The 17,605-nt window shown below is 37.3% G+C and overlaps 1 protein-coding gene across 2 annotated transcripts in view; it reads left to right on the forward strand.

The window, feature by feature from the left end:
• The window catches only part of NSMAF (neutral sphingomyelinase activation associated factor), a 39,650-nt gene extending 23,813 nt beyond the window's left edge, over positions 1-15,837 (forward strand). Inside the window, exons 15-31 of one of the 2 annotated variants that reach the window (XM_055799465.1) lie at positions 982-1,072; positions 1,168-1,231; positions 1,349-1,400; positions 2,399-2,519; positions 2,825-2,956; positions 4,750-4,792; positions 5,249-5,412; positions 6,422-6,530; positions 7,956-8,014; positions 8,724-8,791; positions 10,460-10,527; positions 10,763-10,886; positions 11,613-11,696; positions 12,722-12,872; positions 13,275-13,377; positions 14,383-14,492; positions 15,479-15,837. In XM_055799465.1, coding sequence (XP_055655440.1) covers positions 982-1,072; positions 1,168-1,231; positions 1,349-1,400; positions 2,399-2,519; positions 2,825-2,956; positions 4,750-4,792; positions 5,249-5,412; positions 6,422-6,530; positions 7,956-8,014; positions 8,724-8,791; positions 10,460-10,527; positions 10,763-10,886; positions 11,613-11,696; positions 12,722-12,872; positions 13,275-13,377; positions 14,383-14,492; positions 15,479-15,573 — 1,638 coding nt within the window. In that variant the 3' untranslated portion in view covers positions 15,574-15,837. Of the gene's footprint in view, positions 1-981; positions 1,073-1,167; positions 1,232-1,348; positions 1,401-2,398; positions 2,520-2,824; positions 2,957-4,749; positions 4,793-5,248; positions 5,413-6,421; positions 6,531-7,955; positions 8,015-8,723; positions 8,792-10,459; positions 10,528-10,762; positions 10,887-11,612; positions 11,697-12,721; positions 12,873-13,274; positions 13,378-14,382; positions 14,493-15,478 lie in introns of those variants that run through there. The other variant, XR_008746440.1, reaches the window with a different exon arrangement.
• Positions 15,838-17,605: the final 1,768 nt, after the last annotated feature.

Raw genomic sequence — 17,605 nt, forward strand, 5'->3', positions numbered from 1 at the left:
TACTTCCATTTAAGAAAAATGCTGAATTCGAGGGAGAGTACTTCAAAGGGAGGAAACCTGGATCCGTAGAGATCAGAGCACCAATCTAAAATTTGCACATGCAGATAATAGTGCACAAACTTTTTCTATTTCTCAAAGTAGGCAGACTTCCTTTACGTAAGCAAACACATAATTACAAGCTTAGAAGATCCTCCCTTTCTTAGCTTTTAATTCTTTGTATAGAAGCATTGTCTTCTATGGTAAGTTAATTATTCTGAAATTTACAGAACATAACCATATTGGTTTAGAACATTCATTAGTTCTTAATGAAGCATAGCAAAAAAATATTGCCAGACTAACTGCATTATATTGTCAAAAAAGATTAAATATTTCAAAATTGTAAAGCTTCCTAAGGTTGTTGAAGGTAGGAACATGATAAATGTTATGTTTTCAATAACAGTACACAGTTTTCTTTCTAAGATCTGACTGTGTCCTTAAATTAGCTGTCTCATGCCTACAGTAAAAGTAACTTTATTTAGATTATGATAGGTTTTAGGGGTAACACCTAGGTGCTTCAAACAGGAGAGAGTCTTCCAGGTTGAATTAAGTCAGTATGTTCTTCCATACTTATTAAACTTCACATGAAAGACAAAAAGGAAGTATTTGTTTGGACTCCTTTGAAGCTGAGTCGCTGCAGTTACATGTGAAAGTGAGAGAGGAAAAAACCCTGGTAATTCTGGATGATATATATATACACACACACAAATTACATATATGTATATCATATATATATATCTAATATAACTTAAAACAACTTTTTACTTTCTTGATTTACTGATTATGGTTATTAGAGCTTTGTTTTATTGTTACAAAAAAAAAAATAAATAAGGGTGGTCCTAGTCTGTGTCTTAAAAAAATAAAAAGTGTGTATGTGTTTAATATTGAAGGAAAGCAGGAGTGCTGATTTTAAACAGACCTCTCTTTCTTCTTCATATGTTGCAGACACGTTATCAGGAAATGCCAGAGCCCAAGTTCATGTATGGGAGCCATTATTCATCTCCGGGTTATGTTTTGTTTTACCTTGTTAGAGTTGGTAAGACAGCTTTTACATGCTCTCTGAGCAGACCGTTACCTCCAAAGTGGACAAAGTTTGGAGCAAGCTGATGTTTTTTTTTTATTTCTCCTTAGCCCCAGAATACATGCTGTGTCTGCAGAATGGAAAGTTTGATCATGCTGACAGAATGTTCAACAGGTTTGTTTACATTTTGTCTATACCTGAATTGGTTTTGTTTTCAGATATGCATCAAGGGAGTGCAAAGCCTTAAAAAATAGCTTTTTAACAAATGTGTGACTGATACATGTTATCTAGTCTTGCAGAAACATGGAAGAACTGTTTGGATGGCGCAACAGATTTCAAAGAGGTAATTGGATGGAAAATGATTGAAGTCCTTGGTATCTGTGCTAAGCTTTCTGTTCATAGATGTCTCCTGTTGATTTGAGAGTTTTGAGGTGGGGCTGGGGTGTGTTTGGTTGGATTTTTTAGAGGGTTTGTTTGTGGATTGTAGTTGTGTGGGGGGGGTTGTTGGGGCTGTTGACTGCAATTTATGAATCCTTTAACGTTTTTAACTTCTTCTTTCTCTGTAATTCCATGATTGCTTGTCTGTGTCTGCTTTTAATTTAATAGAAGTGTTATTGTGAATGTTATTGGAATAAGTGGGAATTACCAGAGTGGAATAGGGCTGAAAAGATGCAATTTTATGCATTGTCTGCTGGAATCTTGTAAGGATTTGGCTGTGTTACAACAGTACATCTGGTGAGGTTAAACTGTAGTTTTATCTTAGGTTTTTGAGCCTTAGAGAAACCATAACTTGTAGAATATGTTGAGAATGATTAACTGTCAGATAGTGGGTGTTAATGCTTCTTTGATAAAGGAGTCTAAAATAGTGATACTTTAAAAAAAATATCTATAGTTAATGGTTAGCTATGGTGGTTCTTAAATAATTGGCTTAACCTCTGAAACTTCTGTTATCATTCTCGTTTTAGTCTAGACTTTTGTCTTGACTCTTACCTGATATCTTAAAAATAAGAAGGTAGCTATACAATGACAGTTCTGAAGATACTCTTAGATGTTACGGATTTGTATGCCACACATTACGTGTTAAAAATATTTATGCCACTCTGAATTTATCTCAAAGAATTGCCTTGTGGGTACTCAAAAAGCCTAGAAGTAGTTGGAAGGATGTAATGGGAGGAAGTTTCCAGTACTACTTTATTGACAAAGAAGAAAGCCTGGAAAAATTACTACCCAGCTTTAGGACTTGACATACAAACTTCGACTTTTAGTTTTTACTGACTGTATTTGACATAAATGATCAAAGCTAGGCTAATCTCAAAATTTCCTTTTTTTTTCTTCTTCCAGTTGATTCCAGAATTTTATGAAAATGATTCTAGTTTTCTAGTAAACAGTTTGAAGTTGGACTTGGGAAAAAGGCAAGGTGGAAAGATAGTTGAAGATGTAGAGCTTCCCCCTTGGGCATCAGGTAATAATAGTCAAACTTCTTGTATTATGAATTAATTCAAGATTATCTAGATTCCTGGGATATGGTGGTGGTTCTCTCAAAAATACCCGTTCTGTTTTCTTAGGAAGGATTTTTTGCTTTAAACCATTGAGATAATTAATAGTCGCATTTAACTTTTGTAGCAAACTCGAGGTTTGGTGTGGGCTGTTGAGGTTGGTTGGGCTTTGTTTTTTGTTTGGTTTCTTTTTCAAGAAGGAAGATGAACAGAGATGGATACCAATACTGAATGGGGTATCTTCTCCTGCAATTAACCTTTCTCTTGCCAGGTCCTGATGACTTTCTGCGGAAGAGTCAAGAAGCTTTAGAAAGTCAGTATGTATCAGAACATCTTCATGAATGGATTGACCTAATATTTGGCTGCAAGCAGAAAGGAAGTGAAGCAGTTGCAGCTCACAATGGTAATTACACACTTTATAGAAATTGCAAAAATAAAAAAAAGGGATGCTTTACTTAGACAGGAATTGTAAATAACAGCATATCTGTGTCTGACTTGTTTTGAGCGTTCAAAACTGCTTTGAATGCTTGGTCCTTAAAGGAAATGCAGTTCTTTGTTACTGGAATTGATGTCTTATCTAGTAAAGTCTATTGCCTTCATCGTAATTTGCATCTTTGAAGATGTACCTAAGATAGTAGGCAAGAAGATTCTATAGCGTTGCTGTTACTTTCTCGCACAGCGTTGTGTGGCAATGTAGTATGGAATTAGTGTCTGCCGATTAAAAGTAGGAATCTGTAGGATCTCCACATGAACATGTATTTAACTTCCCTACACCGTGATTGCAGTGTGAGAATATCCATACAATTTTCCAAACTCCACCTGAGAGAAGTGGCAAGGGAAAGAAGGGGCTAATGGGCTATAACTGTTCAGGAGCAAGAATGAAGGAAGAAATGTGCAAGTGACTAGGTTTGTCCTTATGCACATATATACTACTGCAGTAGTGTATATACTTTTTACTGTACATGTGGAAAGTTTCACTATTTGCAAGCTTATTCAGAGCATGTATGTAGCCATTGTAAATGCTCACAAAAGGGGCTGTTGTTATGTAATTGCTATGATGATGTGTTTAATTTATCTAAATCTAACAGTAATAGCAATTATTAACTTACAGCTAAATATCAAACTGCTGTATTTTGCTACCCAGTAAGGAAATGTCTCCTTGGCAAAGGAACACTAGCAGTTTAGATTTTTAAGGTGTTTATTCCAGAACCCCTGATGCTTTTGAAGGATTGCAAGTAACAGACAATATTGAGATACCTTGTTAAGTGCAAACTAGAATAACTTTCAAAAGAGAACCTGCCTACAACAGTGGGGAGGGAAGGAATAAGCAACTCTTCATTTTAGTAGCCCGTGCTTACTACTTCCAGGGTAAGATAATGGGATTTGTTTTGTGGTGGGTTTTTTGTTGTTGGGGGTTTTTTTTAATATGCTTACCCACATGTCCTTAAATCATGATTGGCTATATTTTAGGTTTGCAGGGGTTGGCATCCAACCGTACAGTGACCGTAAGTGTCAATTATAATGTGGCAGAGGCTTTGAATATGGTAAATCAGCATTTAAATTACGGCACCTATATTTTTATCTCTCAAATAAGAGCACGTTTTATGCACAACATGCTATTTCTGCTGCAGCATGGATTGTTATTAGCATAACGAGTTGCAGATACTTTAGAAAAGAGAGACAGAATTTATCTGTTTATGAATGAACCTGTGTCAAAAGATAAAGTACATGTTCTTATGCAGAGACCCCAAAGTAGTTCACTGTATAACTGCTATCCTCATAGCAAATTAACAGGTGAATAGGCGGACCTTTATGATCATTCTTTACTACATTTTGTTACCTGTTGAGAAGATAACCAGAGATCCAGTTATGCAACTGTGCTTTTTTTTCCCTTTATTGTGTATATGTGTGGGGAGTTATTTAATGAAGCTTAAATAAGTCTTCATTTATGAAAGGACTGATTTCTTCTGAAACTTTCTTTGAGTTTCTTAGAAATCCTAACTTTTTTTCAGGTAAGAAACCCAGGATTAAAACACAAGATCTCAAACTCTATAGTTTGCTGAAATAGCTTGGTTGCTTAGGTATAACCAAGTTGAGTAAGAATCACAACTTCATCTTGCATAACTACTATAAAAACAAAGAAAATAAGCCTTGTATATCTATCTACATTGTACAAATAAACTTTTTATTTTCTAGTGTTTCACCCATTAACTTATGAAGGAGGAGTGGATTTAAACAGGTAATTAACAGGAATCCACTTTTTTTTGTTTGTTTGTTAAAGCAGTTAGCCAAATTTCTCAGTATCCCTCCAGGTTCTTTGCTGGTTGTAGAAGTGCTCTGTATGTGAATGGTGTAGCTCTTCCATTTTATACTCCCAAATACACAGAGAACCAGCATCAGGTTTCTCAGTTTCAGCATGCATTGACTGATTGTTATGTGAACACTTTGTCAGTCCGGCTTTTCTGAAATTGCTTTATTTTTTAAATTTATGAGCATATTGTCATCGTACATAAACAAAATAAGGAAGCTGTCATATGACTGTCCATCACATCTGTGGTAAATCAGTTCTGTAAGAATTTGTGATGGCCTATAGTGCAGTAGTAACTGCATGTGCAGGCCCATGCTTTCAGGGGAGAGGACAAGAAAAAAAAATACTTGCCTACTTGGCTTAATTAAATATCTTGTTTTTGTAAAGTATTATGGACCCCAATGAAAAGGTAGCTCTGCTGACACAAATCTTGGAGTTTGGACAGACGCCAAAACAGTTGTTTACAATTCCTCATCCTCGAAGGATAATACCGAAGTTGAAAAGCTTGTCTGGAACATCTAGTCACAGTGTTTCCATAACTGAGTCTCCAGGTAAATGTTTAATAAATAAACTGACAATGTAGCAGATTTGTAATTTTGAGAAGTACTGCATCTTTCTCCCAAAGCATCTCATTATACAGCTCTCTTGGCCACTTCTCCTGTAGGCCAACTCAAAATAAATCCATTAACTAACTATTAAAGAAAAATGGGCAAGACCAGTTTCAAATTTGAAAATACAGGTGTTGTCCGATGGTTTGTCTTCTGTTTGAATGGTCTTCTCTGGGACTGTTCAACCTCTGCTTTTGAAGCTGTGGGAGGACTGTCATCCTTGACCTTTCATGACGCTTCAAAATCAAGCTAATATGATAACACCTTCAATGACTGTATCCCCAGGCATTCTAAATGATGTGAAGATTTGTTCAGTTTTTGAACAGGCATGTCTTTGGAGAGATCCGTTGGCTTGTTGCAAATAAACCCATAGAATTTAAATTAAATGTCCAAATTTGTTTTCTTTTCCAAGACTTGAATGAAAATCTGTATAGAAATTACTTTGTTTTCCCTACATACTGTAGGGACAATGTTGACTGAATAACTTCCTTGCGCAACAGTGCAGTGTGAAGAAATTGTGACATTCCTAACAGAATAATAAAAGCATGTGCTGTATTGTAACAGTAGGTGACTTCCCTGGTACTTTTCCATTTGGAAAGCTCTTGACATCTCAATGGAACACCAGAACATCTTTGCAGAAACATTTTTGGTTTGTTGTTTGGTTTTGGGGTTTTTTCCATTTTGGAAATGTATTCTTTAAAGTCTCCAGTTTAAAAGCTCCAGTTTTGGGAGAAAAATAATATTTTTGACTGTGTAAGATAATGCATCCGGGAAGAAATTTGGAAAAACAATTTGTGATATTGTCACTCCCTGCATTAGCCAAAAATTCTTATTTCTGGAGCTCTGCATGATTTCTGTACTTTCATATTTATGTTTGCAACTTCAGCTACCTCCATTGTTTGAAATCTATTTTCTATTTGTGATGAAACTTTATTGTGGCATTTTATTGCAGTTTCTCCAAATGAGGAATCATTTGAAGATTTGACAGAAGAAAGTATAACCCTTGCTTGGAATAATATTGCCAAACTAAAATTAGATGAGCAATATAAAATTCACAAAGAGTAGGTACTATTCTTTTGTTTTTACAGTCAAAATTGCTCAATTTAATTGTGGGGTAGGGGTATCTGCATCTCCATCTGAATGATGTCTTAGGGTTTAAGGTAAATACTTTTCTTTGTGAGACAGCTCATTGATTTGATTACACAAGATGAGTATATGTCAGCTTGATTATCTTTTGCTTGCTTGTTCGTTTGTTTCTTATACAGATCTAGAGCTAAGTTCATTATCATTTTAGTACCTGAAGCAGATATTGCTTACCCATCTCTAAAACTATGGTAGCAGCAGCTACACAAAGACTTCCATTTATTTATTTATAACCCCAGAAAGACTTAACTACTTAATCTCATTTAATTTGAAAGGTTAACCCACTTAAGTTCAGCTACTGTACACCTTGAGCTGCTGCTGTATGAGCAGTCTGCCAAGTCTCCAGCTATAGGTTTTCTGTTAATCCAGGTACGAAACTATTGTTCTGATGGATTCCTAGGAAGCCATGGGTCAGCAGGGGCACTTCAGGTGAACTTTGAAAGTACCTAACAATGAACAACATCAGCTATATTTTAAAGAACAGATTTTGCTTTGGTGCCATCCCTTGTCCTAGTGGCTGGACTAGTAGGAGGATTTCTTACTACCCTGAGTGCAACTACTTTCTTGGTGACTGTAACCCAATCTAGAAAAGAAGCATTCTGTTGTCCAGAAAACAAGATTATATTTGTAGTGAGAAAGTGCCTCTGTTACCAGATTGTTAGGGTTAGGGAAATCTTGATCCTGAAAGCAGACTTGAATTTCAGCTTCTGGTTTTTTTTTTTATTTTTTATTTTCCTGAGGACTGCTGAGAAAAATAATAAACAGGTCTGTATAACAGGATTTTAGCTGTGCAGAGTGCTTTGTCCTTCCTAACCAACTCCCTGACATAAGCTATATGTCTGAATTTCTAGACTATAGTGACTTTGCCAGTGTCAAATTTGAGTAGAAAAGACATGCAAGTTCTGATTTCCTGACACTTGAGGTATTCGGTATCTGCTTGTAGGCAGGTTCCTGGCTGGCTTTCTGGTTTTGGTGTGTTTTTTTTTTTTTTCTTGGGGGGCGGGGGTTGGTTGTTTGTTGTTTGGGTTTGGGGTTTTTTTTGCCTAATCCCAAATTGGAAAGGTGGACTATGCAACTATTTATCCTCTCACATGGCAATGTCCTTTCTGATGAGGATGAAGTTCATGCAGAACAATATGGGAAACCTGTACTGGCATTTCACATGTTATATGAAGGTATATTATTGTTTCTAGGTATATAAGATACCACTGTGGTGCTTTTAATCTCCTTCAGTGTTTTAGCTCTTAGATCAAATAACAGATTTTACCTGCAGTCAATTTACAGTATGATGGTTAAGTTTCAAAACCTATGAAATCACCTATAAACTTATTTGTATTAAACAGGGCAATTACTGGAATAGCAGTCACTTGCAATGGGTCTTCTGTTTTCACTACATCCCAGGGTAAGTATTACTTCAGAGGTATTTACTAGAACCTGTAGCATAAATGCAGATTACTGTTTTGTGAACAAAACAGCATGAAACTCTGAAATGTAGTTAAGATTGAATCCCATTAATATCTTCACTGAGAGCAAAAAAAAGATAACATTAAATGGGATATTTCTGGAATCACTGAGATCTGTTTTTTTTACAGTCATGAAAGTGGCCCTATCTTGTGCCAAATGCAGGAATTTTGTCTTTGCTTCACGTTCAATTCTTCCTTACTGTTTGAGAGGATTTCAGTATTCATATGTGAAAGCTACTTCTCTTTGGCTTTTGGATTGTCACCTTTGCAAGTCACCTATTATAGAAATTAAGTTAAATATTTCCTGTAATTAAATAGCTGAAGTATATAAATTTGTTAAGTTTCAGATCACTTCGACTCAAGGGTTTCAATGTTATCTCTATCTAGGCTTGGGAAGGTGGTAATTTCTCCCTTTAGACACCAGAGTTCTTTTAGAGTTTGATAGGCATGGGGCAGTCTGTCTGTAACTGGTACAAAACAGGCCAGTTCCAGGCTCAAATCACAAGCTTTATAAAGAGTTTCTCAAAGACTATGAGAAAGCTATACCTGCTTTTCATAGTAAGATACTTGAATATTCAAACAGGAGCAAAATTACTAGCTTCTATAATATAAACCAGTCATTTTGTCTTCAATTTTGTACATTGACAGATTCAACTTTGAAGATGTTTTCTAAAGAGTCAAAAAAAATCCAGAGAAGTGTGTCCTTTTCAAACATGGTAAGTTGCTGTCAAAATAGAAACAAGATCATTGGGTATCTTCTGAAAGCTACTCGGAGAAATGGTTCTTAGCATGCATCAATGCCTCTTTTCTTCCGCTGCCTACTCAACTGTATTGTGTGTGAATAATTTAGTGGAGTGAACTGATAGTCACTCAGGCCTCCAGGGAGACAAAGCACATTCTGCAAACATGGCAAGGAAGCATTAAATGGTTGCACTTCACTTCTGTGCTAGCTCTGTTCTGAGTTGCCCTGCTCTCCAAGGAAGGGCTTGCAGAAGACAAAGATAGTCTGGCATGTGCAGTGGAGTCTTCCTGAACAACCTTGAACTGCCACTGGGACCAGAATCACAAAGCTTAAATTCCACCCATGTGCTCACATCCAGCATTGCCTTACTGCTCCCAAGTGTTTGAAGGCTGCGAGTCAGCTGGCAGAGGAAAATCAAGCACGGGGTGGAATCTATGCTGGGTGAATTTGAGCCGCCCTTTCTCAATGAGCCATGGTCATGGCAACCTCTAACAACATTTTTCCCTTGCTTCTAAAACAGCAATTGAAAAGAGATTCTGTATTTAATTTTTCTGTGCTTGAACACTGTGGCCTGACCTAGGTCATAGAGATTCACTCCCAATTGTCGTGTTTGGAATCCTTTATTGAGGCAAGATACTAAGATGTAGCAGCCATCTCTGTACCCTCATCTCTAGAGGGAACAAAAAAGGCAAACGTGTCACCCAGACAGAAGCCATAGCATGCTCTAACAGGTACCCAATTAAGTTGCAGGGTCAAGACCCCATGGCCTGCCATGGCACATGCTAGCAGGTGAGTTGAGATACAGTAATTCCTAATGCTTTAGCCAAGCAAAGTTAGGAATGTTGTTTCTTGGCACTGTAAAAAGGAAGCTTTTTGCTGACTCCTAGGCCAAAGGTTATTTTTGCTTGAGGAGGACTTTTTTTTTAAAAAAACACCTCTTCTCTCTGTAGTTTTAGTGCTGATCTGTTGCAGCAATGCAAGAGGCAGTAACCTTTTTACAGTCCAGCAGCTTACTGTTTTTTAGAACAGTCTTAAAACGTGACAAGTAATGATGCTAGTAGAGGCAATGGACTGGTTTTTTTTTATTTTGGGTTTGTTGTTTTGTTGGTTTTTTTTTTTTGCTGCTTCCCATGATGGTAATGTAGCTGAGCTGCTGTCTGTAAAGAATATTTCTTGTTGAGAATAGTAGGAATTGGTTACATTTGTTTGGAAGAGTTGAGATGGTAAGTAGCTGTCATGGAGAACAAACATCAAAGGAAACCTTCATTTTTAGTTTCTGTTAGCTGTTTGCATGTAAAATCGGCAGTAGCTTACAAGATGAAGAGCTGACACAATTTCTCCAGAATGAGAAATTGCATACCATGTATGCAAACTTTGAAATACCAGCATTTAAAGAACAGAGATCTGTCAGTTCTGTATGTATTTTTGAACTTCAGTGCTACCTGTATATTTATGAGGGATTAAGTGTTTTTGCTGTACAGTGTCCAACCCATAATGTTTTTCATAGTTAGTGTTCATAAAACACTTTTATGTTGTGTGAATAAAAATGCTGCTTGTTCTCCAGAAGCATGTTAATGTACATCTGTTTGAATTGGGGTAAGAAATCGAGCACTACATTATTTTTATTTATTTTTTCTTGCAGGCTTTGTCATCTTGTCTAATTTTACCAGGAGATACCACTGTCATAAGTTCTTCATGGGACAATCATATGTATGTATTTACTTCCTGTTGACTTTACTGAATTACATCAAGTGCCTTGGTCATTATGTTTACGGGTTCAGATAATGATACAGCAATTCATTGTTAAAATGCAATGTCTATGTTTCTACTTTTTGTTTCAGTAGATTTCTGCTAGAAACTGTAAAAGCAAAGCTACTTTCATCTATTTGGAAAAAAGGGGTTTATTTTCTGAAGACGTAATGCTTTTTTAACCTTTTCCTATTAGCTATTTTTATTCAATTGCATTTGGAAGACAGCAGGACATCTTAATGGGACATGATGATGCAGTCAGTAAGATCTGTTGGCGTGATGGGCGTTTATATTCTGCATCTTGGGATTCCACTGTGAAGGTTTGTATGTGGGGTTGTTATACTTCAATAACTATTTAGTACTTTGTAATGGTCAGCCAGCCAAATGCTTTGGAGTGGATGTACCGTACCTGTTGTACTAGAATAATAACTTAGCTAGTATCATAGTAAGTTTGTTTGTAGAATATCTTCTTCATTTAACTTTATCTCAGTTGTTTCAAAGCTGAAGTGTTATCTTGAAAGAAATTTAATTCATTGTAACTGAACATGGGAGTTTTGGAGGCAGTCTGTATTTGTTGGAGGAGCTAGAATGTTCTGAGACCTTGACCGGTGATTCTGTTTGCTGAGTGGAATAGGCTTCTAAAATGTTTAATAGTTTTGTAGCTTATGTTCTTCAGCTAGGTGGACCAGGAACTTGCTAAGCGAAAAAGCATGCCTACAGTTAGGTAGAAAGATAATTTGGAAATAAGGGACAGGAAAGAATTTCCCAAAGCCTTCCTTGTACAGCTTTTTGGTAAGTATATGTTCAGTGCAGTGATATACCTGTACTTGAGTAGGCTTCTGTAAGCTATCTGGAATCAGCATATGTGGTTCTGTTTAGGGTAAATGAGTTCAGGTGCCGTTTCTTGTTGCTGTATTCTGCCATGTAGGCAAGGCCCACAGTTAACACAAGCAGCCCTCCTGGGAACGTGAGAATTCAGTACTGAGGAAACTCATCCAGGGTTATATTAATGCTTCCTTGAGCAAACCTAAATATCTGTGTTGTAGGTGTGGCACTGTGTTCCTGGAAAGACCTTGAGCAATAAGAAACACCACTTCGAACTGCTTGCAGAGCTAGAACACGATGTTAGTGTAAGTATGTGGGTAGAGATAGAGTATGTCAGAATATGAAAATGAATTACTTATTAAAATCAAAGTCAACCTGTAGTGCTAAAGCACAAGGATTAGGTTAGGGGGCTAAAGTGGGGGTGTTGTTTTGGGAAGTGTGTGTGTGTAGGGGTGTTTTGTTTCGTTTTGGGGGTTTTTGTCTGATGCGTGCTGCGCCAGTGTCCCCTGCTCCCCTGCTCGAATGGCCTTGTCCTGGGGACTGAAGCAACAGTGGAAACAGAGGTGCCTAATTTGCCTTGCTTGGCTTGTACGTACAAAGTTCCAGCTGGGACAGGAAAGACTGCGGGGCGTGGTGTTTGCTGCTTTGCTTTTGAAATAAGACTAATGTTTTTCAAGTATTTTTATTACTACAACAACTTCTTAATGTTTGCCAATGGCAAGCAAATGGAAAAGAATTCCTCTGAGTTGTTTACCATGCTATAAAACATATCAGTGAATTTCACTATAACTATATATTGTGTGCAGTGAATCATAAATATGTAACTGCACACTTGTTAAGCTTCTAATATCACTCTAGTAGGATATTTAGAATTACTGTGTTTTAAACCTTCATAATAGTTTTAACAGGTCACAACACAGGCAACTACTAAACCAGTTCTGATAACATTTAGGAACTCTGCCCAAGAGAATTGGAAACAGCTGACAGCTAGGAAGACTTAAAAGTAAAGAATTTTACTCTTAAGGGTAAATTCTTGTATTTAGATGGAGAGTATGGGTATTCAGAGTAGTCGGAAATGTCAATTTGCATTTCTGATTCTGCAAATAAAAAGCATTTTCAAATATCATCAAAGGGAGCTATCTCTTACTTTTTACAGGCAGGATTTTTAATAATTGTACTTAATTAAGGATGTTGCAGAATTAAATGGAAAAGCTTTTTGTAAATAAAATATCATCTCATAGATAATGCCCTTGTTTTGTGTATGTTTAAAACCTGTCTCAAGATGGCTGACATGAAAGAATAGGAAAATCATGGGATGTTTAACTTCTAGGTAAATACAATCAACCTTAATGCTGCAAACACTATACTAGCATCTGGAACCAAAGAGGGTACCATTAGTGTTTGGGATGTTACTACAGCAACAGTGTTGCACCAGTTGCCATGTCATTCTGGGACTGTGTTTGATGCTGCTTTTAGTCCTGGTACGTTGGATTTCAGTTTTTAATACGCATCCTTGGGAGTTCCAAAGGGAATCTTATTCCTGGTGTCATGTAATATACCTTTCTTTTTTAATTGGAATTACTACTTCAAGGGGGATGGTGAGATGTTTTGGATTGGCACACATCTCCTTTATAAAAAAATTATTAATTGTACACAAGGCCATACTAGACTGTAGACCAGTGGTCTAGACTCTTAACCGGTTTTGTTTATCATTGCTTGCTTAGAGACTTAATTTACAGTAAATTATCTATAAATAAGTAGGTCAGGCAGTGTCACATCCAACACGCTGTATCCCAGATTGCTTTGGTAACTATAACTGAATGTCTAAACATGCGCTTTTTTGTTGTTATTGTTTCTTTTGTTTGCTTTTTTCTCTTGTACAGACAGCAGACATCTACTTAGCGCAGGAGAGGACAATTGTTTTAAAGTAATAGATGTACAAACTGGAATGCTTATATCTTCTGTAACTACTGATGAGCCACAGAGGTAATTCTGACACCATTCAGGTTATGAAGCTGTGTGGCCCACTAGTTGACTGTGGAGATGATAGTTGGCTGGTGACAGCAGAATGGAAGGGGCAGTAATACTGGCAACTCTGTTTTATTGAATCACTTTTTAAAGTGCAAAGGCTGACGTTCTAGCATGTTGTGTGCATTATGGTCAAGCTTTCCAAGCTGGGACAAAAACAAACAAGTATCTAAGTAAATCGCCTCATGGGTTTTTTTCCAACAGCAACTGTAACATCCGTAAAAGACTATGGGAACTGTAGCTAACTAGCAGTTCCAGCAGTTGAGCCACTGAAATTTCTAACAAGGATTCTTCTTGAATCGTCTCTGTTAATAATCTTGGTTGGTTTTTTTTTTAGTTCCAATGCTTCCTTTTTGTTTTGACAATTTTAAGAAGATTGGCTATCATAATTAGTCTTTTTTTTTTTCCAAACCAAAATGCAGTTCTTTATCTGTTTACCTGACAAACCGCAGAATGCTAACTCAGTTACTGGAGTAAAAATATAGCAGCCGTACATGGAGTATCCTTGTTGGTTTCTTGTGTGTGCGTATACGTAAATATAGATAGATAGATAGATAGATGCATATATTATTTGTTTTGCTCAGTTATTTCCCTGAAACTCATCTTTGCACTTTAGGTGACAGTTTCAGGAACACAAAGTGACAGAAGTAAAAGTGGTAGTTCATGTGAGCGCTCGGGTACTATACACGCGTACAGCTGACTGGGTCCTCTTCTGTTACAGGAATTAGTTTCATCCTTCTGCCAGGGGAAGGTCTGGCTGGGTCTAGGGCAGACAGAGAAGCAAGTTTGGGACACAACCCTCTAAAATAATTTGGCAATAACCTTTCTGGAAAGACTGTTAAAGGGTAGAATTTCTTTCAGTTTTGTACCTCCATTTTCAGTTCTTTTTGGCCTAGTCAGTTTGGAAGTGTTGGACTCATTATACAAAAGCTTGAAGTGAACTAATTACAGACTTATTTGCAGGTGCTTCAAATGGGATGGAAATACCATCTTATCGGGAGGTCAATCCGGTGAATTATTGATTTGGGACCTTCTTGGAGGAAAAGTTACTGAAAGAATCAAAGGACATACAGGTATGCCTGAGCTATTCCTATTCTCAAATTGCATGGAAGATTCCTGTTTTCCAGCCCTGCTAGTACTGAAAAGTTTGAGAGTCATCTGCTCAGTCAGTGGGCAGTTCTTCATGATGATAGCGTTATCTGGAACACCAGAACTAAAAGTAGGTCCACATGAACCTAACAGTGAAGGAATATTGCTGTTTACAAGACTGACCAAAGGTAAATGACTTGGCATTTTTCTAATTCACACAATATCACAGAAGTCACCGTTTTTCTACCTCATAACCCTAATAAAGTGTAGTACAGGCTGCATCGTATACTTTGTTAGTCTATCCAGACTGTAAGTCTAACAACAAATTAAGTGAAGTTCGCTAGATAAATTGTTTTGGATGGGGATTTATAGCCTTCTTAAAGGTATCTGTACAGTCTCCAGTACATTAGCAATCAGGATGTGTGAAGGAAAAAAAACCTCAAGTTTTATTCAGCTTCGGTTTTATGGCTGCCTTCCTGAATGGTTATTTCAAACTTCCCTACTATGAGCTTGTACTCTGGAACTCGATGTGTGTAGAGATCGTTCTGTACCTAGGGGAAGCTTTAGAAGTGAGCTTCTAAGCATATGCTGGAAGATGTGAATACACTTTTAATACGAGAAGTCCAAATGGCGGAGTGAAAATCTCACTTTCTGAAGAAACCTCCTCCCCTTATCCCTATGAATCCTTTTGCCAGTGTGCCGTTCTGCATTCTACACGGCAATTGACATTGTCCCTCAAGTACCCCAGGGCAGCTGAGGCAATGTAGGGTGAGATTGTTAGTGTGAATATAAGCAGCCAGCTGGAAGCCTACTAAAACTGTTCTTAGTATATGTGGTGTTGATGTAATCCAAACTAACGATCATACGATCCTAAACGCTCTTAAAAAGATCTGTTCCATCCTCTCAACTACCACTTTTATTTGCATTTGGGTTTACTTTTTTGTTTGGTTTTGGGGTTTTTTTTCCTCAGGTGCTGTAATGTCCATGTGGATGAATGAACAGTGCAACAGTGTTATTACAGGAGGGGAAGACAAACAAATCATGTTCTGGAAACTGCAATACTAAGTGCCTTTCCCTCCAGACATTTAAATGAACTCTTTATTTTAAACCAAATCTTTTAAAGGAACTTAACTCTGTGCAATGATGGCTGCTGAAGTTCAACCAGATAGGAAGCTTTGTTCAGCTATGACTTTCTATGTCATGGTAACTTCACTGAGAGCTCTTAACTTCCATAGTGTATGCATTTGTTTTTCATCAACTATTGTACTGAAAATGCTTGTCTAAAATGGTATCTGAGATGAAATTAAAGACCTATTTTTCATAATTAAAGAGGTCTTTGCAGTCATTGTTTAATTTACATAGAATGAATCACACCTTGCTGTTTGAACAGATTTCAAAGAGGAAACACTCGCAATAACTTAAGTCTTTAAGAATGCTTGCAGCTTAGTGCCATGTCTCATGACATAATGTATGTACCTCTTGTGTAGGCAACCTTTCTTCCTAGTGACGATGCATACAGTGGTAAATACTACTTCAAACACTCAAGGAGGTGCCGTCCTGAGCAGTGGTCAGTCTAGTCTACTATCTCGTCTAAAGGTGGCTATTTGCAAAGGCATAGAGAATAAGAACATACTCTGTATTGTTTTTTCCTGTTGAGAAACAGTATTAATATATTAGCCTGAAAGGAAGTGATCCTCTTAACAGAGAACACATGTAATGTGTTGATATCAATCTTCCCCTAATAATGGACCTGAAATTAGTTTTAGGATCTGCTGTTACTGCCTTTTATCATTTATGGTGCTGTCCTTCTCTAAATATTTAATCTTAAGCATTGTCCTGTTCTGTTTGGTGTTCTCAACTTCTTTCAACTCATACAATCTTTGAGATGGAATTTAAATAGAGCCTTTAAACAGAGCTACAGCTCCTGTGTTTATCCAGTCCCTTCTTGTCTTAACCCAGTGACGAAGCAGTGTTGTACTAGGCTTACACTCTGTAGGACTTAAGATACGATTTCCTGCAATAAGCTGTTCTGAAACTAGACTTGAAATAGTCTTTAAGTGGCTTATTACAGCAACAAGTAGTTGTGATGTTGCCCCAGTATGACCCAAGATCAATATTTATTTCTCTGATGGTATTCTTTACTGCTGGTATTAAGGTGGCCTGTCAATGTGTCCAGTCCAAGCATTCTTCTAAACTATGTTCAGCTGGCCCTTTGTCTATAGATATCCTGCCTTGGTTTTGATACCAAAACACCTGTTTCAGGGCACAGGTGTTTCTCTGGCATTGTAAAACAATTGTTTTATGGTTAGGTGCTGTTTTTTCAGTCTCCCAATTTTTTTTTATTATGCTGGAGTTTGAACTTACCTTTCAGTAAGGTAGTAGCATGATGTCAAAGCAAACTGGTATTTCAGCTGCTTTACTCACTTGGCTTAGCAAATAACTGAATCTTTATGTAATCAATGAGTATGTGTGGTGAAGGCACATGTGACAAAGTATTAAGCCATATCATCTGTGCCTGCTGTTACCAGTCTTGCTGCAGAATATTTAGCATGAGCCCTGATCCTTCACCTTTCATTGTATTTATATTTCCCAAATAAATCTCTGTGTAGGCAAAGAAGAGATAGAAAATCACATTCTATGCTTGCCTGGAAATGTCTTGGGTCATTTCTGGATTGTGTTAAAAGCTTTTTATGTGGTGCTTCAAGCGTGCCTGTCATATTGCTTGTTTACCTCCACCCTATTGTATTTTGTCCCTGGCCCCCAAGGCTTTGGTTTTCTGCATTACAGTACAAGCCTGAGTTTAAGAGGTGCACTGTAACTCCTTTTTCCTTTCAGCACATCCTATTTTTGTATTCTGTACCTGCTAATGTGCAATTTTGCAACTCAAGTTATATGCCAGTGTGCTTGAAAACCACAAAAGAACTACCTGAGCAACAATATGCTATGCACCTTCACACTTGTTTCCTTGATGCTGCCTTACCCCAATTTTGGGCACACTAGACTCTTTTGTCATTAGGGGGCCTCCCACTCATGTCAACCAGAGGAAAAACGACTCTGAAGTTTGTGACATCTGAAATTTCTCTGCCTCAGAGAAAAG

This window comes from Falco peregrinus, chromosome 3 (genome assembly GCF_023634155.1).
Source record: "Falco peregrinus isolate bFalPer1 chromosome 3, bFalPer1.pri, whole genome shotgun sequence".
In the NCBI taxonomy this organism is placed as follows: Eukaryota; Metazoa; Chordata; class Aves; order Falconiformes; family Falconidae; genus Falco; species Falco peregrinus.